We start from the raw sequence: 26,569 nt of genomic DNA on the forward strand, positions 1-26,569 counted from the left end.
AAAATCACAGTGAAATTTATGAATTTGTTGATGCAGCAATATTTTGATCACCTGCATTTCTCAGATAATAATTGATACGTTTTTTCAAATTTACGGGAATGTCCCTCCGTAATGTACGATCCCATTTATAATGACAATCCGAAAAACCATGGCAATGGCTATAAACGAAGTTGATACGGCAACGGTTACCAACGTAACAACTACAGGGAAACAAAACAATGAAGGCTACCAAAATGGGTCGCGAAATCAGAACGGTTTTCAGCAGCAGAATCAAGTCATGCAATACCAACAAAATGCACCACCACAGCGAGCAACGAATGCAAAATATCAGCAGCAGTTTAAACAAAATCAGAAGCCGCGTGGAGCATCCAGTCCGACCATATTGTACACCTAAGTCAGGCCGCCGCCGAACTACAATTTTTGCAACCAGCCGGGATTCGTACCAACGGTAGCATGGTATTCAAGCTCTACCGTGACGATAACAGAAGACAATAGCACGAGCGCTACATCAAACGGTAGCAGCTCAGCACAAAGGGAAGCGGAAAACCGGAAGCAGCTGGTCCAGGCCTCCGTGGGTTGGCTGCTGAATGCGCAGGGGGCGACTTCATGTCGGAGTTAATAAGTCTCATACGCAGAACTCAGATATACGTGAACAATTAATAGGAGAAAAGGTGACTAAACCAACAGAAGGCGTATGGCAAGACCGAGTACAAGCTTCTGCGCAGATCTATATATCGCTCATTTACCAATCATAACAATTGTAAATACAGGTACAAACGTGAATGCAATGTCGTTGTGTGTTTTCAGAAAAGTATCTGCCATAATCAAAGTACCCACTTTACCGGTTCAAGGCTGTACAGTTACCAGTGCTGTCGGTTCCATGATTCAAGGAGTAAACTAGTCCGGACAGAATCAGTGACAATTGCATGTGTGTGCTTAGTCGTGAAAAATCTATCCATTCCTTGCATACTCGGTGTGGAGTTTCTCCGCAAGACAAGAGCAGTACTTGGTATTTATATCGGTACACGGGTACCCGGGTTCGATTCCCGGCGGGGTCAGGGATTTTCTCTGCCTCGTGATGACTGGGTGTTGTGTGCTGTCCTTAGGTTATTTAGGTTTAAGTAGTTCTAAGTTCTAGGGGACTGATGAACATAGATGTTAAGTCCCATAGTGCTCAGAGGCAGCCTATAACGGTACATGCAAGCTGACACTCAACGAGACAGCAATTACGGTTCAACTTTTGCGTGACAAGATAAGAGTAGCATGCCGCGACAGCGTGGACGTGAACCGTATGTGCAGTTGACGGACTTTGAGCGAGGGCGTATAGTGGGCATGCGGGAGGCCGGGTGGACGTACCGCCGAATTGCTCAACACGTGGGGCGTGAGGTCTCCACAGTACATCGATGTTGTCGCCAGTGGTCGGCGGAAGGTGAACGTGCCCGTCGACCTGGGACCGGACCGCAGCGACGCACGGATGCACGCCAAGACCGTAGGATCCTACGCAGTGCCGTAGGGGACCGCACCGCCACTTCCCAGCAAATTAGGGACACTGTTGCTCCTGGGGTATCGGCGAGGACCATTCGCAACCGTCTCCATGAAGCTGGGCTACGGTCCCGCACACCGTTAGGCCGTCTTGCGCTCACGCCGCAACATCGTGCAGCCCGCCTCCAGTGGTGTCGCGACAGGCGTGAATGGAGGGACGAATGGAGACGTGTCGTCTTCAGCGATGAGAGTCGCTTCTGCCTTGGTGCCAATGATGGTCGTATGCGTGTTTGGCGCCGTGCAGGTGAGCGCCACAATCAGGACTGCATACGACCGAGGTACACAGGGCCAACACCCGGAATCACGGTGTGGGGAGCGATCTCCTACACTGGACGTACACCACTGGTGATCGTCGAGGGGACACTGAATAGTGCACGGTACATCCAAACCGTCATCGAACCCATCGTTCTACCATTCCTAGACCGGCAAGGGAACTTGCTGTTCCAACAGGACAAAGCACGTCCGCATGTATCCCGTGCCACCCAACGTGCTCTAGAAGGTGTAAGTCAACTACCCTGGCCAGCAAGATCTCCGGATCCGTCCCCCATTGAGCATGTTTGGGACTGGATGAAGCGTCGTCTCACGTGGTCTGCACGTCCAGCACGAACGCTGGTCCAACTGAGGCGCCAGGTGGAAATGGCATGGCAAGCCGTTCCACAGGACTACATCCAGCATCTCTACGATCGTCTCCATGGGAGAATAGCAGCCTGCATTGCTGCTAAAGGTGGATATACACTGTACTAGTGCCGACATTGTGCATGCTCTGTTGCCTGTGTCTATGTGCCTGTGGTTCTGTCAGTGTGATCATGTGATGTATCTGACCCCAGGAATGTCTCAATAAAGTTTCACCTTCCTGGGACAATGAATTCACGGTGTTCTTATTTCAATTTCCAGGAGTGTATTTGCGGATCACCGCGCGAAGCGAATACTACAGAGCGCAGGAAGACGGGATAATGCGACCACGCCTATTCAAAATGAAAGTTTCCACATTTAAAGATATACCCCTCTGAGAATGCTTGTTCATTGACTTTAACAGTGGCAATTCAAAATATGTACACGGACATTTCCCCGAATATAGAGACCTATATAACAATAAATGCATCCGAAATAAAGACTTATGTCAAGTACCAAGTGTACACTAAACACGAACAGTGGTATATGGTTCTACAATTTCTGCACTCGTATTTTATGACGAAACAAATCTCTGGTGAACAGCCTCGTATGAGTGTGCATAGGACACAATATTTCGGCAATCGACCACGTTGCCATCATCAGATGCGCTGATGCACCCGAGATTTATTTCGTGACAGTGGTAAAGTCAAAAAAATGGCTCTCAGTATTATGGGACTTAACATATGGGGTTATCAGTCCCCTAGACTTAGAACCATTTAAACCTAACTAACCTCATCCATGCCGGAGGCAGAATTCGGGCTGCTTCGCTCTGAAGCGCCTAGAACCGCTCTGCCACAACGGTCGGCTGGTATAGTGATTTCGGAGCGGAAATAAGATATTACTGAACAATGTATAAATGAAGTGAGCGAGTACTGACGCTAAGTTTGTAAATCTGATGTTCACATCCCTACCCCTTGCCCTATTAGCGGTGTAAACTTAGTGTTAAGCATTACCTAAAGCACAATTTTTTTATTGTTTCGTGGTAGAAAATAGGCACCAAAAGGAACAGAAGTCACGGACATTTATCCACATGGATGAACATTTAACATAATGAGACTCCAGCTTCTTAATGTCCCTGTCTTGCCCACGTAACTGTAGCGGGACTTTGAATTTCTCCGCGCTACACTCGTTCCCTCAGACATAAATTATACCGTCGCAGCGGTATGAGCGCTCGCCGGCAGAGAAAATACTAAAATTGTAACTCTTTTTTTGTTTTCTATCCGTCTATTGTCTCTCGAGCGCAGAAGCTTAATGCAGACGTAAAAAACTTATTAGCTAGTCTTGATCTGATTTTAATGTGTAGACATATTGAGGCAGTTATGAAATTCGGAGGATGGAAGTAGCAAAGTAAATTAAATTGCATTCAGTATCAAGATGATTTTAATTGGCGTAAATTAGTGATTCCTGGACGATTGCAAGATTTCGGGGCAGACTTTTCACGCAGAAATAAAGTAGGAGATTTTTGAAGACCTGGAAGCCGCACGAAAGAAGACATGTTAACATGGTAAAGGATGAACTCTTATCTACGCCATTTCCCCCTGTCAGTTACATTTTGTTATTCTCTGTTCCTTTGCAATAATTTTTGTAGTGAAAATTGGTTGAACGCTTGCTCAAAAACGCCACATGGACCAACCCAACAATAGCTTTTCCGAAACACGAAGTCCGATAGCTTTTTCTCTAATACGAAGTCCGATTTGCATTATTTCTTTCCCTTTTTCACGGTCATTTACGACTTTAAAACCCCCTTTTCATTCACCATTTCTTCCCACATTTTCAACATTTTCTTTTCTTCTCTTCTTTTTCTTCTTTTGCGTTAACCACTACAACTGGCGACCGTGACAGGACAGATTGCCTGGTAACGCCAGACAATCGTCAAACCGATAAGTTTTGCGAGCCGCACGCTCACGGAGTGCGAGAGGTCGTACTCTGTGACGAAGCGGGAGGCTCTTGCCATTACTTGGCCATTCCGTAAGTTTCGCTACTTTCTTTGGGGTAAACATACTCGCATATACACAGACCGTCAAGCCCTTTCTTTCTCGCTATCATGCAAATTGCTTCATTCACGACTCACCCGGTGGTGCCTTTCACTCCAAGAATATAGCTTCGAAATTACACTCCTGGAAATGGAAAAAAGAACACATTGACACCGGTGTGTCAGACCCACCATACTTGCTCCGGACACTGCGAGAGGGCTGTACAAGCAATGATCACACGCACGGCACAGCGGACACACCAGGAACCGCGGTGTTGGCCGTCGAATGGCGCTAGCTGCGCAGCATTTGTGCACCGCCGCCGTCAGTGTCAGCCAGTTTGCCGTGGCATACGGAGCTCCATCGCAGTCTTTAACACTGGTAGCATGCCGCGACAGCGTGGACGTGAACCGTATGTGCAGTTGACGGACTTTGAGCGAGGGCGTATAGTGGGCATGCGGGAGGCCGGGTGGACGTACCGCCGAATTGCTCAACACGTGGGGCGTGAGGTCTCCACAGTACATCGATGTTGTCGCCAGTGGTCGGCGGAAGGTGCACGTGCGTGTCGACCTGGGACCGGACCGCAGCGACGCACGGATGCACGCCAAGACCGTAGGATCCTACGCAGTGCCGTAGGGGACCGCACCGCCACTTCCCAGCAAATTAGGGACACTGTTGCTCCTGGGGTATCGGCGAGGACCATTCGCAACCGTCTCCATGAAGCTGGGCTACGGTCCCGCACACCGTTAGGCCGTCTTCCGCTCACGCCCCAACATCGTGCAGCCCGCCTCCAGTGGTGTCGCGACAGGCGTGAATGGAGGGACGAATGGAGACGTGTCGTCTTCAGCGATGAGAGTCGCTTCTGCCTTGGTGCCAATGATGGTCGTATGCGTGTTTGGCGCCGTGCAGGTGAGCGCCACAATCAGGACTGCATACGACCGAGGCACACAGGGCCAACACCCGGCATCATGGTGTGGGGAGCGATCTCCTACACTGGCCGTACACCACTGGTGATCGTCGAGGGGACACTGAATAGTGCACGGTACATCCAAACCGTCATCGAACCCATCGTTCTACCATTCCTAGACCGGCAAGGGAACTTGCTGTTCCAACAGGACAATGCACGTCTGCATGTATCCCGTGCCACCCAACGTGCTCTAGAAGGTGTAAGTCAACTACCCTGGCCAGCAAGATCTCCGGATCTGTCCCCCATTGAGCATGTTTGGGACTGGATGAAGCGTCGTCTCACGCGGTCTGCACGTCCAGCACGAACGCTGGTCCAACTGAGGCGCCAGGTGGAAATGGCATGGCAAGCCGTTCCACAGGACTACATCCAGCATCTCTACGATCGTCTCCATGGGAGAATAGCAGCCTGCATTGCTTCGAAAGGTGGATATACACTGTACTAGTGCCGACATTGTGCATGCTCTGTTGCCTGTGTCTATGTGCCTGTGGTTCTGTCAGTGTGATCATGTGATGTATCTGACCCCAGGAATGTGTCAATAAAGTTTCCCCTTCCTGGGACAATGAATTCACGGTGTTCTTATTTCAATTTCCAGGAGTGTATTTACATTAAAGGAAAATCAATCGTCGTAGCCGATGCCCTGTTCCGTTTCCCGCAAGGCATACACGATTTTTCGATTTTAAACCTTTTCTTTTCTTTTCTTCTCTTCTTTTTCTTCTTTTGTATTAACCACTACATAACCATGTCAAGATGCGGTGAGACAAGACCACAAACTACCATCGTCAACCCACGGCGTTGAACGTCAAAGTGTTTTGTGTTCGTGTGCAACATGCAAATTTATTAGTGTAAATTTAAGCGATAGGTAAATACGGCGCAATTCACACAAAAAAAACCTATAAAAGAGACAAAACCCCTGAACTAACTAAAACATCGTACAAATGTACAGACAATAATTAGTGTATAAGCAATCTACCTTTGATTTTGATGTTAGATTATATGTTTCTCTGTTTTCAGCAGGACTGATTTTATCAAATAATATGGAAGCTAGATCAAAGTGTTGTACAGTTACTTTTCCAGAGTGAAGGTCACCGCCTGTGCATAGACAGAGGCACACAAATAACCTTGGCACTGACCACAATGAACTGAAGCATAATAGTGCCAAAACAATGGACTTTAAGTTCAAAGCATAAACACTTCTATGGACTTATTTGATAAATATTGTGGATATTATGATATATATGTTATGTTAATTAATTTAAGAGTGTGATTTTGACAATTTAGATGAATGCATGTACTGTGTGCAACTACAACATCACTGGAATTACGTACATTCTCCACACGGGAGGCGATGAGATGTATTTTCACACTGCCACATCTCGTCACACAAAACACTGATTTGAGTAGTGAAAGAGGCCAAGAGCCATTTATTTGCCAATGTATAATATATAACTACGCATTGTAATGTTGTATTTTGACGATATACAAGGAGCAATGAATCCAGCACCACTGACGCGCCTAAGAAACTATAGACAAATTCAGCGCGCATCTAAAAACATCGATATCAAAGACAGACTCTGAAAACAGTTGAATACAAAAAAACAAAACAAGCGCGCACCCATCGTCCATTGCCGGACGATATCAGTCTCTTTTTATCTCCTGTATAATACGGACGCACCGTTACATAGGGGTCGTTATTAGAATTGTCATTTGTTAAACCCTACAGCTAAATACTGTCATTTTGTTGGGTGTTGGACTAGCATGTGTGAAAAACGCAGAGTGGTTAATGAATGGACATTTCTACGTGATTTGTAAACTTTTCAAACCACTCAATTTCTGTCATTGTTATTCACGTAAGTGTTAACATGTTATATGTACGTTAAGTCCAAGTTCGTAATTATAGTGTCAATTACCCTAAATTTGTGTTTGCTTAATCATTTACTTTCTATGTGTCAAGTTTTCTTTTTACAGAGCCAACCGTGTCCGACGTGTCATTGCGCGGACAGAACAGTCGAGGGCGACGTTGACGTACTACTTATATTCCACCATTGTAATATTCCTCAAACTCAGTTTCAGACTGGCCGTTAGGTACATTTTCAGTGCGAGTGACGTCCGGGACTTTCTTAGCAAACTTTACTTCTCCTACTGAACATCGCTCGCACGAAGCCTCACTGTTCCACAACACATAACCAATGAGGAAGTACGAATAGAACTGGAGAGAAAAGAAACTGGTGGCACAACCTAGTTAGAAGAAGGGATCTGTTGATAGGACACACTGAGACATCTGGACATCACGAATTTAGTACTGGAGGGAAGCGCAGTAAGGGGGCGGGTGGGGGAGGGGTTAGAGTCATACAGGGAGACCAAGTAATGAATACAGTAAACAGGTTGAGAAGGATGTAGGTTGCAGCAGTTACTTGGAGACGAAGAGGCCCGCACAGCATAGAGTATCGTGGAGAGCTGCGTGAAATCAGTCTTTGTACTGAAGACCATAATAACAACAACCTTACTATTATTTCAGTTTTCAAATAGCATTTGCTTCTTTATACTATTTATCACAAATGGGATATGTGGTGCCTGGATGTAATATAGTTTCAATAGTGGGAGACACTTGCTTATTATAGCACACAAATATTAGAAAACTTGCACCTGCGCATCACTAGTGCTGTAATTGTTACATGAAACTTAAACTAGCTTCAGCTGTTAGCATGAGGACCCTGACACTAGTCCATCAGTAGACTCGGATGAAGGCTGCACATTTTAGTCATAACACGATATGAGATACACTATTAACTACGTATACATGACATCATAAACACTTTGCAGTGTCGATCTCATGTGGCTATTCAAAAAATGTGCCAAAAATATCCATGGCTCTTGCTGTATATTCTCTTCTTGGTACGGTATTTCAGTGCTAACCAGTAAATACCTTGAAAAATGAGCCTACATTTTGCGACACCCGAGGCTACATAAAATAATTTTGCCACTCTTCTTGCGTCGTTCAGTTCACAAGGTGTGAACACTTTGCGTGCTAGCCACCAATTTACTGTACGTGCAAAGGAGCCTTTCTTTCAAGTTTCAGACGATTTCACACCTACGTCCCACTTTCATGAACCAGTGGTTCAACTGAAGCTCTAACGTTTCAATTCTTTTACAGAATATTAATTTTAGAATTACATCAAATTCGAGTAGCAATACACTTACATTGTACACACTAATTTCTCTGCATTAAAGCAACACGCTGAGTCCTCCCTAACAAATAAATCCTCAGTTAAGTCACAAATTTCGCATCATACCCCATATAATCTTACTTTTGGTAATAAGTGTGGTTATGGCAGTGAGTCAAATGATTTTATCGAAAATGGAAATTACTGCATTTACCTTACTGCCTTGATTACAGCTTTAAGGATGTCATGAAGGAAATGTGACATGTGACCGTTTTCTAAATCCATACTGATTGACAATGAGGTCCTTCTATTCAAGGAACCTCATTACGTTTGAGCTGAGAATATGTTGAAGAATCCTAGAAGAAATGGATGGCAAGGATATTGCACGGTAGTTTTGTGAATGACTCCTGCTACTCTTCTACTAGATGGGTGTCTCCTCGAACGTCTTCCAACTACGGGGCACTGTTATTTGTACTGGAGATTTACAATAGATTTTGGTTAAGAGAGAGGCTAAATGAGACGCAAATTCGGTGTAGGGTCTGATAGAGATTCCATCGGGCTTGGAGCCTTGTTAAATCTCAGCTGTTTCTCAACACTAATGACACTAATGGTACATCTATATCTGTCATCGTCACAAATTAGAGCAATACCCCACAATACCACCTCTAAAGAAACATTTCGGGATACTAATTCAGAGTTTCTGATTTTGCTTTGCTATTCTTAATTGCTGTCATTACCTGGTCTGCGAGTGTCTGAACACTAAATTTGGTACCAGCTTTACACAATACTGGCATTTCCTTGGTTTTGTGAGAGATCCTTCCTATTCTGTTACAGTAGTCTTAGTAGGAGGGAAATTATGAAAAATCCAGGATGGAATGTGACAATATTACGAAAAGGAAAGTTGCAACTCACCACTGAGACGAAATGCTGAGTTGCAGATAGGCACAACAAAAAAGTCTCAGAGTTAAAGCTTTTGGTCAATGACGCCTTTTTCAACAGTAGACATGCACACACACACACACACACACACACACACACACACACACACACACACACGCAACTGACACACATGACTGAAGTCTCAGGCAACTGAAACCACATTGTGAGCAGCAGCACGAGTGCATGATGGGAGTGGCGACTGGGTGTGGGGAGAGGAGGACGCTGTGGCAGGCAGGGGAGCGACGGTATGGTGGGGTGGTGGACAGTGAAGTGCTACAGGTTAGACAGAGGGCAGCGGAGAGGTTAGGGAGGGAGGGGAAGTAGCAGAAACGCAGAGAAATAAAAGGACTGGGGGTGGTCGTGGAATGACGGCTGTGTAGTGCTGGGATGGGAACAGGGCACCTTACTGGATGCGTGAGGACAGTGACTAACAAAGGAGGACGCCAGGCGGGTTGTGGAAACCTTTGTCAGTCACTGTCCTCACCCATCCAGCTCCTACCCTATTCCCATTCCATCACAACATAACTGTCATTCCACCACCAAAGACAGTCTTCCTATTTCCCTCCTTTTCTGCTACTTCCCTCCCCCTCCCCACCATTCCCATTCCCACCATCTAACATGCAGCACTTCACTGTCCGCCGCCCACACATACTACCCCTACCCCTCCCCACCCCAACCTCCTCTTCAACCCCCACCCTGTCGCCACTCCCATCATGCAGTGGTGCTGCTGCTCGCAGTGTGGTTTCAATTCCCTGAGAGTACAGTCGTGTGTGTGAGTTTCGTTTCCGCCAGTATGTGTGTGTGTGTGTGTGTGTGTGTGTGTGTGTGTGTGTGCTTGTTGTCTATTGTTGACTGCAGCCTTAATGACCGAAAGCTTTAATTATGAGTCCTTTTGTTGAGCCTATCTGCGACTTGGTAATCTTAGTAGCTTAGACGAAATTCTCTTTCATCAGCCAAATACATCTCATTTACATCTTCCTACATGTAGCCCCACGTTTTGCCTAGCATTTATTGACCAGTTGTCTCTTTTTCTTTAGATGTTTCTTTAAAATGACTGCAGACTGTGGAGTGTCCCTCTTATCATGAACTGCTCTACATATGTACAAAATGCACAGCTGACTGTTCTTATAAACTCGAACCACTATTTTTCTACATGTTTTTCTCCAGAGGTAAATATTTCGAGTTTTGTATTCAAATAGGTCACAACTGCTTCTATATCTGGTTTGCTGAACATATATGTATTCTGCTACTTGTTTTAGTTGCCATTTGTACGTTGTAAATCATTGTTGCTTCATGGTCATTGATACTAGTTTCTGTGTGAGCTTTCTCAAAGAGTTATGGTCATTTTGAAACTATCAGATGCAATGTCACTAGTGGGCTCCCAAACAGTCTGTTTTAGGTAATTCTCAGACAACTCATTTAGAGGTGTTTCACCAGACGTCTTGTCTCCCCCACCTCTTACTGAACTGTCATTTTCTCAGTCGATTCTTGCACAATTAACATCTACTTCAACAATTAGACTGTGACTTGGAAACTTATGTAACAGTGCTTCGGCTTTCTCTATAATATTTTGTTGCATCTGGAGTAGATCTAGAAGTGGACAGAGGGAGCTGATTCCAAATTAAGGCCCACCGATGATACTGAGACTTTCCCAGACAGCCTCACACGCAGTTTATGTTTCTGTTTTGGTTGGTACAATTTGTTTGTGACCTGGGACAAATGGCCTACTATCTCCATGTATATTTTCGATACACGCGGAAATTATTATCAGTATATCACTGCTGTCAGTTCCGCGTTTCCACCAGCCTTCTGTACCAGGTATTATGTGAGCTCTACTGGGCCTGCTTCAAACCCTTGCACGTTGTTATCGGTGATTCAGAAGTTGATCACTTGAATTGTAATTCTCTCGCCAGTATGTGACTCTTCTTTGGAACTATTACTGACACTTTCAGGTCCCTATCGTTATCTGGACTGGATGAAGAGTAGTCTAATCTGAAAACCGTTGTGTCCACTCCGCACCCAAACAGCTACCTGAGCAGCAGTCACTGATGTGTACCAAACACCTGACCCATTTAGGGTGTCCATAGAGTACTCAACCCATTGATGCAAGTCCAAGACATTTCAGGCTGCTTTGTCACAGAACCTTCGAACTCTGAGTCAGTAGTTACATTCGATTCAGAACGTGGGGGGCACGACTAGTTTTGCACTGCAGCAAATTGTCTCACTGAAGTTAGATGAGTGAGACCACCATTATCAACCTTCTCTGACAGTTGAATGATCCAAGTGTGCCCGAAGAGCGTGGTCAGCTGCCGGTTGCACCACGTTCCCTCAGCAGTTGAGGGAATGGCCTCTTCAGCAGGCTGAATAAGGCTTCCAGCCATAGACAGTGAGTCCACTTAGTCTTCCCTCACATCGTTTCTGGCATTTCCCTAACGGATACATTCACTTGCCGTACATTTGAACTTCATACTGTTAAGAGATGCTATCCTTTCGTGTTTGCCTCTTCTTGACACTGCACATACTATATTACTCAAAAGTTGAAGTTTAGTCACACTGACTCAGTTTCTATTTCAGTGGAAGTCTGTACCTCCTATTTGTTGGTTAGGGTGATAGGTAGAGCGTGCTGAGTCCTCCCTGGTCCCTGCTCCACTGTCCATGCAGCCTAGTCCTACCAATGGCAGACCACTCACAGCCAAGTGGATGGGCGGTGACAGATCATGTACTTTCTGGAGAAACTGCTGACAGCCAAGTGGATAAGCAGTGACAGATCATGTACTATCTGTAGCAGCTGCTGACAGCCAAGTGACTGAGCGGTGATAGATCATGTACTTCCTTAACAAGCTGATGACAGCCAAGTGGATCAGCGGGGACAGATCATGTCCTCCGTGTAGAAGCGACAGCAGGAGATTGTAGTGACTCAGGTATCTGTGGCATATCTGATACATTACTGCTGGTAACTCTCCAGAAACACCCATATACAGCAGCTTCCAGGCGACTGATCTTAACTTATGAACCTCAGCTAACTCTTCCCACGTTCGGGGACGGTGCTCACAGTAGGGCTGCAGTGTGGCTGGTGTAATGTTTTTCAGAACAGTAAACAAGTATCATTGAAGTAAGCCTGCAGATCCTTTCTTATGTTCTGGGCCAGTTAAGCTCCAAGTACAGCTAGTTACCGTTAAGATCTGAAGCAGTCCGTTCGCAAATCGATGTTTCCTTTATAGTGCAGTAGCATCTTCTATAAAAGCTACTAATCTCGTGAAATTTTTAGAGGTTGTAGTCGAAAACCAAATGAGAATTATCGTTAGTTTACAGTAAATACAGACAATGGGATACATGTTACTTACAACAAGCGCTACAGAAACACTGATTTTATGTGACACACGTACTACACATCACTGGTAGCTTATGAAAATTCTAAAAAAATTACGTCTATTCACTTTGATACACAATTAAAGATTGGATAAATGTTTCTTTGAATGAGGCTGCTACCCCGAATATTTTTATGGAGGATAAATGTTGATCGCAGGTGATGCTACAGCACAAAATACGTATCTGATGGTACATAGCGTACGAAAACGGAATATATTACAACTCAAGCAGGATTTAAATACAGTTAACAGGAAAAATGTTTAAAATTGATGTGAAGTTTTAGGACGTGACTCTTAGAGGAGAATTTATCTGTCATATCTGATTTTACTTGGACACGAAGGAAATAGAGGAAGTCGGTTGTTACATTTTAAACTTGCGTGTCCAAGATGAACATCAGTATGTCTCTAAAAAAAATAGTTATGGTGTGGAACATAACACAGCTAAGTAAACCTTTATCACTGTAAGGGTCTATGGAATATACAAGATGATTTTTTCAACCATATACAAACTCTAGTGATTGATCAGTGAGAGGATAAGGAACAAAAAATGTCTGATGGTGCCCAGAAAAACATGATCCGTATGCCAGAGACCATTTATTCAATCATACTTTGTTACAGAAGCTGTAGTGTAATACCATGCAGCTACAGTTACAGTATGCATGATATCCTCATAGAGGGTGGTACTGTTTACCGCACATCATGAGCTAGGATGCAGGAAGTCGTGAAGGACTTACCCGAAATGATCAGACACTACAGTTGGAAGAAAATGTAGTCAGCAGTGTGGAAGGCGACCGCCATCTCAGTAGCAGGCAGTGGACCGGCCTGCACAGGGTAAGCCAGACGACCGTGTGGGACATTCTCCATGACGACTGTTACTACCGTTATCACTTACAGTATGTGCAGGGCGTACTAGCGACAGACTTTCCACATAGGCAACAGCTCTGTCACTGATTTGTTCACCAGGCAACCACGATTCCGGGATCTGTGTTATCCATCCTGTTCACAGATGACGGCACCTTTAAGTGGAGTGGTATCTTCAACTCTCATAACAGGCATCGGTGGGGTGGTACGCAGAACACCCATGGTATGGTGACAGCGAATCATCAGCATCGGTGCAGCCAGTATGTGTGGACCGGGATAATTGGCGGCCGTATTTTGGGACCAGTCTTCCTCCAACATAGCCTAATAGGCCTGAACTATCGGCACTTCTTGCGGGCGTCTTTCTGGAAGAAGTGCTATTGATGATTCTAATGGTCATGTGGCTGCCACACTCTGCCGTTAACGTCCAGACGCATCTCAATGGTGTCTTCCCTGGTTGATGGATTGGAGATGCTGGTCCAGTTGCATGGCCTGCTCGTTCACCGCATCTCAGCCCGTGCGATTTCTGGTTACGGGGCGAGCTCAAGAAGTGTCGTGCACGTGTAGCCAATTCCAGATGTGGAGACACTGGAGCAGCGTATTCATCCCGCCTTCGACGCTGTTCGTATGCAGCCTGGCCGGTGTGAGCGTGGGAGGCAGAGCACGCTACGGCGCGTGTACACGCATGGACTGAGGCACATGGAAAGCATTTTCAGTACATAGTGTAACCGTCGCTGCGTGGTACAGCGACTATTAGACTGCAGTCTTCGTAACAGTGTATGATTGAATAAATGGTCTCTAGCGTGGAAATCATTCATTTCCGGACGTAAGTTCGTTAGACCTTTCTTGTTCCGCATGCTGTCATCGATCAATCCCTAGAGTTTGTACACGGTGGTAAAAGACACCCTGTATACACATCATGATGACCAAATGGCATTCCAACTGGAGCTTTCTACAGTACCAAAGGCAATGATACACTGATACCCAACGATGTTGCGCAGTTCCCTCGCAGTATTCCTATGACGGCCCTGTGACCCAAAGCAGTTACCCCAACAAGTTCACGCCTGTGTGTACCACGGGTGGGTCACGCCCATCTCTGCCAGTTATGTTACTTGCGTAGCAATAACGTCTCACGTACGTATTGCCTATCATGCAGGAGCAACGAACTGTACTGAATACAAGTTTGTGTGACCCTTGGACAAGAGAGATTTCTGAACAATTGATGCATATTTATTTTATATCTTCTCTCGCTGTTCTAAAAATAGAACCTCGATATATTCAAGTAGGCTACTATTTTAGTGTGTGTGAATAAGACAAGCAGGGAACAGGTGGCGCAGGCAGCTGGAGGGAAGCTCGCACACGCTCGCCTCCCCACGGCCCCTGCGAGGACGTCTCAAACCAGAAATAAGGCTACCGTGATTAAATAAACTAGCACCAAAAGGACCACTTGGACCATGAGTAACGGATGAAACACTTACCTGAGTTGTCGGCTGTTACACTATGTCCGCTGACTTCTGTATACGATTCCGGAAAATAAATTCGTAAAGATCTCAGTGCAAAACTTAAACATTTACTTCATTTCTTCCCAAAAAATTGCTGTCCATTATCATACCCATCCTCATAGGAATCGAAAAAAAATAATTTTTACCTGTAACGGAATCTGGGCGACTGTAGCCACTACATATGACCACCGCCACAAAAATGCGGATGAACCAACAAGCGTTTCTGCGGAACATCACGGAAGGTCGCAGGTGTCGCGCCAAGTAAAAAACTTTTCCCTCAAAACAACTTCACCGAACTTGCAGTCTGCTGAACAACCTGAAATGTTACGAAAAAGTGTAATCACAAAACGCACTTTTTTTTGCAGCTACCTGTATAGTAAATAAAGAAACGTAAATTAATATTAATTACACCATTTCACAAGATGGATGCCACTCCGTTGTTCCGAATATACAGAGTGATTCACGAAGGTATGCAAATGTTTTAATTTGTTGTTCTACAAGTAAAACTAAAGAAAAAAGTTCGTGTGAACACAGGTCCGCAAATGTTCATCTACGGAGTTACGGCTAGTGAGAGATTTTGCCTGAAATTTACCAACTTCGTTAATATGAAGCCATCGCAAAACTGTAGGAGGTTACAGTAAAGCACGATTTCCATTTATTTTGTTGTTATTCATCTGGTGAAACTAATAAGAGATGCTCCAGGCGCGTATCTGCAGTAGTTTTTCAGAATATCCAGTGAAGCAAAGAAGTAATTTCGTAAAATTTTTAATTTATTACTTGGCCCAATTTGTTTCTTAAATTCGAGGCGACTGCACAAAGTTTTCAGCAGAAGTTGTAGAGAATTTTATTTTGAAATTAAGATGCTAATAACTTTAACTGAAACTGTATGAATTTGTCAGATAATCTGCTTTTATTAATACCACATCACACGTGAATTCATGTTGCAGCGGATAAAACAAAGCTCAGTGTTAAGGAAGTTGTACAGTGGGCATACAGTTTCACAATACATTCACAATAAATGTTCAAAAACGTGTCCACCGGGTTCAATGAATTTAGCTACACATGTATGAACTGATTTTGTTGCTCGTTTCAGTTCCACAGAGTTGTTCTTAATTTTGCCTATTGCATTCACAACGCGAGCAAGTAATGCCTCACGTGTATTGACTTTGTCCTCATAAACTATGTCTTTCAGCCATCTGCATACAAAAAAATGCATTGGTGTTAAATCGGGTGATCTGAGTGGCCACAGACGTGTAGCATCTCGACCAATCCATTTATGGCGAAAATGTTCATTTAAATGTGTAGTGACGGGTTGGCGAAAATGGAGGCGCGCCATCCTGTTGAAAACACATTTGCAATCGCGTAACAAGTGGAACATCTTCGAGCAAGCGGGGTTTTGTTCTTGAAGGAATTGTAAGTATGTCTCGTCAGTTAGACGTGCTGGGAAAATATTTTATTAGATTCATCATATCAATGACGACGAAGTGAATGGAAATCATGCTTTACCTTAACCTCGTACAGTTTTGCGATGGCTTCGTACTAGTGAAGTTGCTAAATTTCAGGCAAAATCCTTTATTAGCCGTAACTTGGTAACTAAACATTTGCGGACCGATGTTTATATGAACTTTTTCTTTAGTTTTACTTGTAGGATAACATATTAAAATATTTGAGTATGTTCAGGTACCACCATGTATACTGGCTCATCAGCTGCACTGTTTAAGGCAAATACTGTCGACACAATTTAAGAGATCGTTATAATGTTTGCACCCTATTAATTGCGAGAAACTGCTGTATGAGCGACGTATAGTCCGTTCTAATACTCATATTAATTGCAGGAGACGGGGATCAACTTCGCTTTTTCAAATGAAGCCATAGTGTATGTCTGTACGTGGTGATCTGGTATGCAGAGGGAGAGGAGGACGGGGCTGTGTCTCGCCTACAGCAGTGGCGTTAGCCAGCTAAACGATCCTCAGGCGGCTAGGGACACGCCAGCGTGTGCTTCCGAGTCTGGTGCTGGCGGGAACTGTGCTCTAAGAAAATGTGTCATCCGATGTCAAAACTATCGTGACTGTTATGTTATTTGACATTTGTGTATGAACAACTTACTTCTGCAAAGAGCAATCTCTCGAGTTTTACACGGTTTCAGCTGGTAGCAGCAGTGTGCGCCCGTTTCAGTTCCAGTAAAAATGGTGTCGGGAAACCAGAAAGCGCTTTGCGGGTCAGTAATAACCGTTCAGCGCGATTTTCGTGTGGAACATCCTATAGCACAGATCGTTAGACAGTGGGATGAACAATTCCAAGAAACAGGTTGTGTGTGTAGAGGCAAATCGCCGGGCCGTCCCCGAGTGTCTGACGAAGATGTCGAGCGCATCCGCCACAGTTCCACGAGGAGTCCGCAGCGATCCGCTGGTCGCACAGCTCGACAGCTCAACGTGTCCCCCATGTCCGTCCTGGCGTTAGTTGCGTAGACGTTTACATACGAAACCGTACAAAATTCTGCTACGGCAAGCTTTTCGTGATGGTAACGAACGACAATGTGTGGAGTTCTGTAATTTCGTTCCTGGAAACATGGAGGATGACAGTTCTCTTCCACACTTAGAGCTTAGTGACGAGGCAAAATTCCATTTAAATTGACAACTTGGATATGATCTATGAGGACGTGCGTGCGACTGCGCGGAATAATTACAATAATGGACCACACGCTTCGCAACAGCACGTAGCAAACTGTGTCAACGGAATGTCGTACCAGCATAACAGGGGACAAGCAAACGCTCAGCGTTACAGCAGTCACAATAATTTCAACCGCCGCAATGGAAAACCGTGTAGCAAATTTCCACATCAGAATAGATACAACCTGATTTATGAAAACACACAGCGACAATACAGTAACTCACCAATAAATCACAACTGTAATTGCAAGCATCCGAACTACCGGAAATGTAATGGAAAGCGTCACAAGGGAAATAAATGGAACAATAATATCGGGCCACAACAGTATAGTCAGCCAAGTCACTTCACTCTCTCAAATCAAAAGAATTCTTTGCAGCCTCAAAATGCGACACTTTCTCACCAACTCAACCAACAGTTCAGGAACAATAATCAGGACAATCCGTCGCATGCTTTTCTTAACACCGCCAGTCACAATAACCGAGGAAACCTGACAATTTTTTACATGCAGGCGAACCAAGCATCAAACGCAATGTCAAATGACAAGCAATTAAGTGATGCACATTTCGTATGGTATACGAACGCAACTTTTGAGCCTACTACTCAAGTAAAATTCACTGACATTTCAACTCCACCTAAGTCGGAAAACTAGTAGCAGCTTCTTTATGCCTCCACAGGGAAGCTGCGGAACAAAATTACAACACCCTGAAGTAACATTAGACGACAAGTTAAGACAAGCTCTCATATCTTCAATCACTCATGCCAACCTAAGAAAAAAGGCACATGACAAAAACATTACCAAAGTCTTATCGTATCATGTAAATGAACGAGTGCTTTTAAAGACCAACTACAAACCATTTTTAACTTATCATAAGAATCGCAAGTTCCAGTACTTGTATGAAGGACCATTTATTATACTAAGAAAGCCGCACATTGGTTGCTATCTATTAGCTGACCCTGTGTCTTGATGAATAAAAGGATTGTTTCATCACGCAGACTTTATATATATATATATATATATATATATATATATATATATATATATATATATATATATATATATATATACAAGTGTACACAAGAATATTGCACAGGACTAACACCCTGTCCACCTCCCTCCACAAGAGAAGTTATAAAATAGATTTATTATAGGAGAGCAAGATTTGCCTTAGATGTAAGTTTTAAGTTAATTGAGCCATGAGCAGCCACAGCCAAAGAGCTGAAAAACAAATAATATAGGAGGGACGTGCTAAGTGCCACCTGATACCACTAGTTTTAAGTATACCAAAGCTCTCTCCTCTTGAGTGAAATAAATTAAAATGATCATTCGGACCAGAATGACATCTCGTAAATAAATGTTGATTAAGGTCGCTTACTCTTAGGAGGGAAAAGTTTTATTATGCATAAGGAGTGTTTGATAACAATTTTTATGAGACCACCTGTGAAAAGCAGTTGATACAGACCGCAGCTTAGCATATATGTGTCAAATAAATCAATAACGATCCAGGTAGCAGGAAAGAAGTGTGCAACTCAATTACTCTTATTACAGTACCGAGAAAACCGTATGCGCTCATTGGAATTTTACGGCAGAGAGCAGCTGAAATACTTGCAAAGATCAATTATAAGTAAAATAATTTAGTACCAGAAGTATTTTTTTATATTTTTTTAAAAATTTTTGTGAGGGACCCAATTTTACGATACCCAGAACAGAAGATAGCTAACAGACACTGTTAACTGCTAATGCATGGTATAAGCAATTTTAGATATGTATAGAGAAATGCTTAGAGAGCTGGATCGGACGAAACTGAGACTACTGTATCGATTTAATTACGCTAACTACTTATCATGGAAAACTAGCGTGATGAGGCACAATTTATGTTACGCTCATCACTTCACACGTCATTAAAAGTTTGTCTTAAGATTTTTTCACCCCATAAAAGTCTATTGTGTTTTCCTCTAATCAGTATCCTTATCTTCCTACCTTATCTAGTAGAGAAGTGAATTTTACAGACTGACAGCAAGCTTGATACATACAGACACTTTAGTTGTTGACAGAATATGCATATTCTCCGCGAACCGCGAATTCAATTGAGGTTTGTTATGTGCAACAGCACGAAAGAGAACACTAAGCTTCCCAATTTCCCTAATGGAAACTTGAACATGAGCTGTTCATCCCATAAGCGAAGCCATAGTGACTATGTCTTCAAACAAACGACGTAATTAACAGAGAAAAAATAAGAGCTGAACTTGAGAAAAGGGTAATTATTGTAAAAAGAGAAGAGTAACAAGTTTTCGAACAAGGTGTATGCCCTAAACCTTAAGTACTTTGGAAGCACAAACTATGAATAAGAGACACTTTCTTTCGTCAGGCCTTGTAGTCATAGAGATTATTTTTCCTTTGTAAATAATATTTAGACATAATATGTGTACCGAATGTTAATTCGGTAGTAGGTGACTATGGATTGGGGGTAAGAAATGAAAGAGGAAACCGCCTGGTAGAATTTTGCACAGAGCACAACTTAATCATAGCTAACACTTGGTTCAAGAATCATGAAAGAAGGTTGTATACATGGAAGAAGCCTGGGGATACTGATCGGTTTCAGATAGATTATATAATCGTAAGACAGAGATTTAGGAACCAGGTTTCAAATTGTAAGATATTTCCAGGGCCAGATGTGGACTCTGACCACAATCTATTAGTCACGAACTGTACATTAAAACTGAGGAAACTGCAAAAAGGTGGGACTTTAAGGAGATGGGACCTGGATAAACTGAAAGAACCAGAGGTTGTACAGAGTTTCAGGGAGAGCATAAGGCAACAATTGACAGGAATGGGGGAAAGAAATACAGCAGAAGAAGAATGGGTAGCTTTGAGGGATGAAGTAGTGAAGGCAGCAGAGGATCAAGTAGGTAAAAAGAAGAGGGATAGTAAAAATCCTGGGCTAACAGAAGAAATATTGAATTTAATTGATGAAAGGAGAAAATATAAAAATGCAATAAATGAAGCAGCCAAAAAGGAATACAAAAGTCCAGAAAATGAGATTGACAGGAAGTGCAAAATGGCTAAGCAGACATGGCTAGAGGACAACTGTAAGGATGTAGAGGCTGATCTCTCGATGGGGGGGGGGGGGTAAGATAGATACTACCTACAGGAAAAGTAAAGAGACCTTTGGAGGAAAGAGAACCCCTTGTATGAATATCAAGAGCTCAGATGGAAACCCAGTTCTAAGGATAGAAGGGAAAGCAGAAAGGTGGAAGGAGTATATAGACGGTCTATACAAGGGCAATGTACTTGAGGACAATATTATGGAAATGGAACAGGATGTAGATGAAGATGAAATGGGAGATATGATTCTACGTGAAGAGTTTGCCAGAGCACCGAAAGACCTGAGTCGAAACAAGTCCCCAGGAGTAGACAACACTCCCTTAGAACTACTGACAGCCTTGGGAGAGCCAGTCCTGACAAAACTCTACCATCTGGTGAGCAAGATATATGAGACAGATGAAATACCCTCAGACTTCAAGAAGAATGTAATAATTCCAATCCCAGAGAAAGCAGGTGTTGACAGATGTGCAAATTACCGAACTATCATATTAATAAGTCACTGCTGCAAAATTCTAACGCGAGTTCTTTACAGACGAATGGAAAAACTAGTAGAAGCCGACCTCGGGGAAGATGAGTTTGGATTCCGTAAAAACATTGGAACACGTGAGGCAATACCGACCCTACGACTTATCTTATAAGCTAGATTAAGGAAAGGCAAACCTACGTTTCTAGGATTTGTAGACTTAGTGAAAGCTTTTGACAATGTTGACTGGAGTACTCTCTTTCAAATTCTGAAGGTGGCAGGGGTAAAATACAGGGAGCAAAAGGCTATTTACAATTCGTACAGAAACCAGACGGCAGTTATATGAGTCGAGGGACATGAAAGGGAGGCAGTGGTTGGAAAGGGAGTGAGAAAGGTTTGTAGCCTCTCCCCGATGTTATTCAATCTGTATATTGAGCAAGCAGTAAAGGAAACAAAAGAAAAATTCGGAGTAGGAATTAAAATCCATGGAGAAGAAATAAAAACTTTGAGGTTCGCCGGTGACATTGTAATTCTGTCAGAGACAGAAAAGGACTTGGAAGAGCAGAAGTCGGGGGATGCTGAGGGAATTATAGTAGGAAATGAGACAATTAAAGTAGTAAAGGAGTTTTGCTATTTTGGGAGCAAAATAACTGATGATGGCTGAAGTAGAGAGGATATAAAATGTAGACAGGCAATGGCAAGGAAAGCCTTTCTAAAGAAGAGAAATTTGTTAACACCGAGTATAGATTTAAGTGTCAGGAAGTCGTTCCTGAAAGTATTTGTATGGAGTGTAGCCATGTATGGAAGTGAAACATGGACGATAAATATTTTGGACAGGAAGAAGCTTTTGAAACATGGTGCTGCAGAAGAATGCTGAAGATTAGATAGGTAGATAACATAACTAATGAGGAGGTATTGAATAGGATTGGGGAGAAGAGAAGTTTGTGGCACAACTTGACTAGAAGAAGGGATCGGTTGGTAGGACATGTTCTGAGGTATCAAGGGATCACCAATTTAGTATTGGAGGGCAGCGTGGAGGGTAAAAATCGTAGAGGGAGACCAAGAGATGAATACACCAAGCAGACTGAGAAGTATGTAGGTTGCAGTAGGTACTGGGAGATGAAGAATCTTGCACAGGACAGAGTAGAATGGAGAACTGCATCAAAACAGTCTCAGGACTGAAGACCACAGCAACAACAACTACAACTCCACTTTGTAGTAATAATGCAGTCATCAATTAATGGACACGTATATGCTGCTGCGTGTGAAGCGACTATAGACAAGCAATAAACGGACACGTATAAAACTTATGCCTGTGGACTTTCACATGACGACCAAATACATGTACACAAGAAATAATAATAACGTCTGAACTGAAAAGGTGATAACTCCACGGACACGTGTAGAATTCCATGTGTGAAGTAATGTTATAAGTACTTGCACCACGAAACCACTATGTAGAAAACCGAACTGTGCAAGTGAACAAGTGTTGTACTTATCGCAACCGGTATTGTACGCCTTTCCACAGGCACATTCTTCGACACAGCTACGGGAGTGGCCGCACCTGACTGCTTCCGTAATTCCGAGTCGATGAAAAACTGTAAAAAAACTCACGACACGGCTAGTAGGCACCAAACGTTCTGCCTCTCTCGGAACACTGCTGCTAGCGTTGTGCCAAGCCTGTGACACAGAGTACGCTGCGCTCAACGATCCAGTTTCCTTTGCACAACGATCGCGGACTCCAAATGTGTTTGAAATACTTACAATATAAAATCTGATAAAACCATGAGTTAAGCACTTATATACCTTATAAAATCACCAAGACACTAATCTGAAATGTCTCAAACTCGACTTTGACAATTGCTACCGGACTTATAGACCAGGCCAAGTAATGACGAAAACTTGTCGACCCAAATAAAACCAGAAAGATAAATAAATACGATAACTAAGCACTCCTAAGAGAATGAGACCTTATGTACATAAACATTATTGTTATCCTTACCTAATCAACTTTTCTTTTAGACTAACTTATTAGTAAATAAGGACATTCTAATACATATTTTCTCTGTATTTTTCATGTACGAGAACAAGACTGGAAGCTCGAACATGCATCAAGTGAAATAGAGACCGCCACCAAACGGCTCAACACGTTGCAGAACCAGTCTTACAGTTCCTGATCCACGACAAATTTCCAACGCACCATCATATCCAGACAAACACTTCAACCTCCACAGTGAAACTGATACCCTACGTTTCCTCCACTATGAAAGTGCAATCAATTTCCCTCACTCAAGTGTAGTGCTGCCATTTATACCTGAAGTTCTACCACTCCCAGTGCAAGTCATACTTACCCAAAGCGCAGTGAAACATTTCTTTTTTTTTTTTTTTGCATGTCATGAAAGCCATAAATCAGTAAAGTGCTAAGAGCTTAGCGCAAGAAATCTACGTCCAGACCACGACAAAAATATTCCTATAAATGGTTCAAATGGCTCTGAGCACTATGGGACTTAACTTCTGAGGTCATCAGTCCCCTAGAACTGAGAACTACTTAAACCTAACTAACCTAAAGACATCACACACATCCATGCCCGAGGCAGGATTCGAACCTGCCACTGTAGCGGTCACGCTGTTTCAGACTGTTGCGCCTAGAACCGCTCCGCCACCCCGGCTGGCCCTGTAAATTTCACTGTATAACAAGAATGTCAGTTCTTTGTAATATAGTTTTCCAAGAGTGCACACTGCTCCCAGACTTCCTGCGAAGTCAAATTATTTATTTCTTTGTTATTTTTTAATATTTATTATGCCACGTATAATGTATCTATGTATGTGTATCTTTAGCCTAATTTCATTGTCTCTTACCGAGAAATGAACACCTGTTATCCTTGTATAATACATTAGAACGAGTCCGGCTCAACAGTCATGTAATTACTCCATGAACAATTTACCATCAATTTCAGTCGTACGAATATATTTACCTGTTATTCTTTATGTCAACCACTTTGCCTAATGTCATATATGAAATCTATTGTAAAGAATTCTAGCAAGTAATACTAATTTGATTGATGAAAGCAATAATATTACAACTACTCGTGAGTCGCGATGATCCTGACGGAGTCATCGCGCCGGCCCGGGGTGGCCGAGCGGTTCTAGGCGCTACAGTGTGGAACCGCGCCACCACTACGGTTGCAGGTTCGAATCCTGCCCCGGGCATGAGTGTGTGTGATGTCGTTAGGTTAGTTAGGTTTAAGTAGTTCTAAGTTCTAGAGGACTGGTGACCTCAGAAGTTAAGTTCCATAGTGCTCAGAGGCATTTGAGCCACTTTTTTTTTTTTTTTTTTTTTGAGTCATCGCTCCTCTCTCGGAAACCAATGTAATATTAATGGATTTCAGATACGTTGCAAATGATGTATTTGTCATAAAGATGCTGAGCATCACAGCGCGAGAGTCAAGAGACGAAATATTTTTGTAACGTGCGCCTATACCAAGACGCGCGTTCAGCGTTTAAATACTCTAAATAAACACTATGACCCGCTGGGCGCAGATATTTAAAATTACTGCCGCAGCGCTTGATACAAGAAGCAGCGAAATAGAAGAAAGAACAATCTGTCTTTTGTTAAGAAATATTCTAGAGACTTCATTACTCTGGTACATTTGGTCGCTGACATGTTAAGACGTACTGCATAGGATTGCTACCAGTTGTATTTTTATTTTATGTAGAAATTATGTGAAACAACGAAGAAACGTCTCGGTAAATCGGGTGAAGAAGGAACGGACTTATAAAGTAGCAATTATTGGACTGCGCCATGTACAAAATAAATATCAGCTGTAACCCATGTACTTATTCTGTACTTGTCAGTGTCTAGAAGTTTAAGGCCAATTTGTTCAAGATATATTAATATTTTACGATGGAGTAATTTTCTTCTTATTTTTTTCTTTCACTAACCAGAAATGATGTTCAAATTGTATATTTGCTTTGTACAGGTTCGCTCTTTATCGCAGTATCTCGATTGTATTTGGGAGACCAGTAATGTGTTCAACTTCCGATCTGTTAATCTTTCTCTTACGAAATTCGACTAATTTGCTTTCATTTCTATTTTTATATTCACATAGGTCCCGTAGGTATTTTCATCGAAGATTCTGACAGCGTGAAGGCAATCCAGGTGAAAAGGTCAATTAAGAAAACCCCTTGGCGTAATCAATCAGTACGTCTCCTGAACACAATCGAGAACCGACGCATCGGTGATCAATTAATAATCCTTCTCTCTTATTAAGTCGTACTGAGAAACGGCCACACAGGATAGCTGTAAGTACGCAATCTAGTGTTAGGTTTTATTTTGCCAGTAAATATTACCAATTAACAGTGACAGCATCACTATTATTATTTACTACTATTTCTTATACAGAATAAGCAAGTTACTAACGCCAGAACAGGAAGTGAAAAAAGGCTAAGCAGTGATGGATACAGGACAAATGTGAGGATTTAGAGGTATACATTACTAGGGGTAAGATAGATACCGCCTACAGGAAAATTAAAGAGACCTTTGGAGAAAAGGTGAATCTGAATGAATATCAGGAACTCAAATCGAAATCAATTCTAAGCAAAGAAGGCAAGGTCGAGAGGTGGCGAGACTATGTAGAGGGTCTACACAAGGGCGATGTACTTGAGGGCATTATTACGGAAATGGAAGAGGACGTGAATGAATATGAAATGGGAGATATGATACTGCATGAAGAACTTGACAGAGCACTGAAAAACCTACGCCGAATCAAGGCCCCTGGACTAGACAACATGCCATTAGAACTACTGACTGCCTTGGGTGAGCCAGCCCTGACAAAACTCTACCATCTGGTGAGCAAGATGTATGAGACACGTGAAGAACCCTCAGACTTCAAAAGGAATTTAATAATTCCATTCCAATCCTAAAGAAAGCAGGTATTGACACGTGTCAAAATAACGGAACTATCAGTTTAATATTTCACGGCTGCAAAATACTGACACGAACTCTTTACAGACGAACGGAAAAACTGGTTAAGTCGACCTCGGGGAAAATCAGTTAGGATTCCGTAGAAATGCTGGAACACGTGAGGCAATTCTGACCCAACGATTTATCTTAGACTAAGGAAAGGCAAACCTACGTTCCTAGCATTTGTAGACTTAGAGAAAGCGTTTGACAATGTTGAATGGAAGTCTCTTTCAAATTCAGATGGTAGCAGTTGTCAAATACTGGGAGCGAAAGCCTATTTACAATTTTTGCAGAAACCAGTTAGCAGTTATAAGAGTTGAGGGGCATGAAAGGCAAGGAGTGGTTGGGAAAGAAGTGAGACAGGGTTGTAGCCTATCCCCAATGTTCCATT

General features: G+C 43.0%; 1 protein-coding gene across 1 annotated transcript in view; it reads right to left on the minus strand.

The window, feature by feature from the left end:
* LOC126108643 (uncharacterized) overlaps positions 1 to 26,569 on the minus strand; it is a 91,341-nt gene that overhangs the window by 61,528 nt on the left and 3,244 nt on the right. The window contains exon 2 of the mRNA XM_049913952.1: positions 15,126 to 15,295. Coding sequence (XP_049769909.1) covers positions 15,126 to 15,213 — 88 coding nt within the window. The 5' untranslated portion in view covers positions 15,214 to 15,295. The remainder of the gene's footprint in view (positions 1 to 15,125; positions 15,296 to 26,569) is intronic.

This window comes from Schistocerca cancellata, chromosome 11 (genome assembly GCF_023864275.1).
Source record: "Schistocerca cancellata isolate TAMUIC-IGC-003103 chromosome 11, iqSchCanc2.1, whole genome shotgun sequence".
Classification (NCBI taxonomy): Eukaryota; Metazoa; Arthropoda; class Insecta; order Orthoptera; family Acrididae; genus Schistocerca; species Schistocerca cancellata.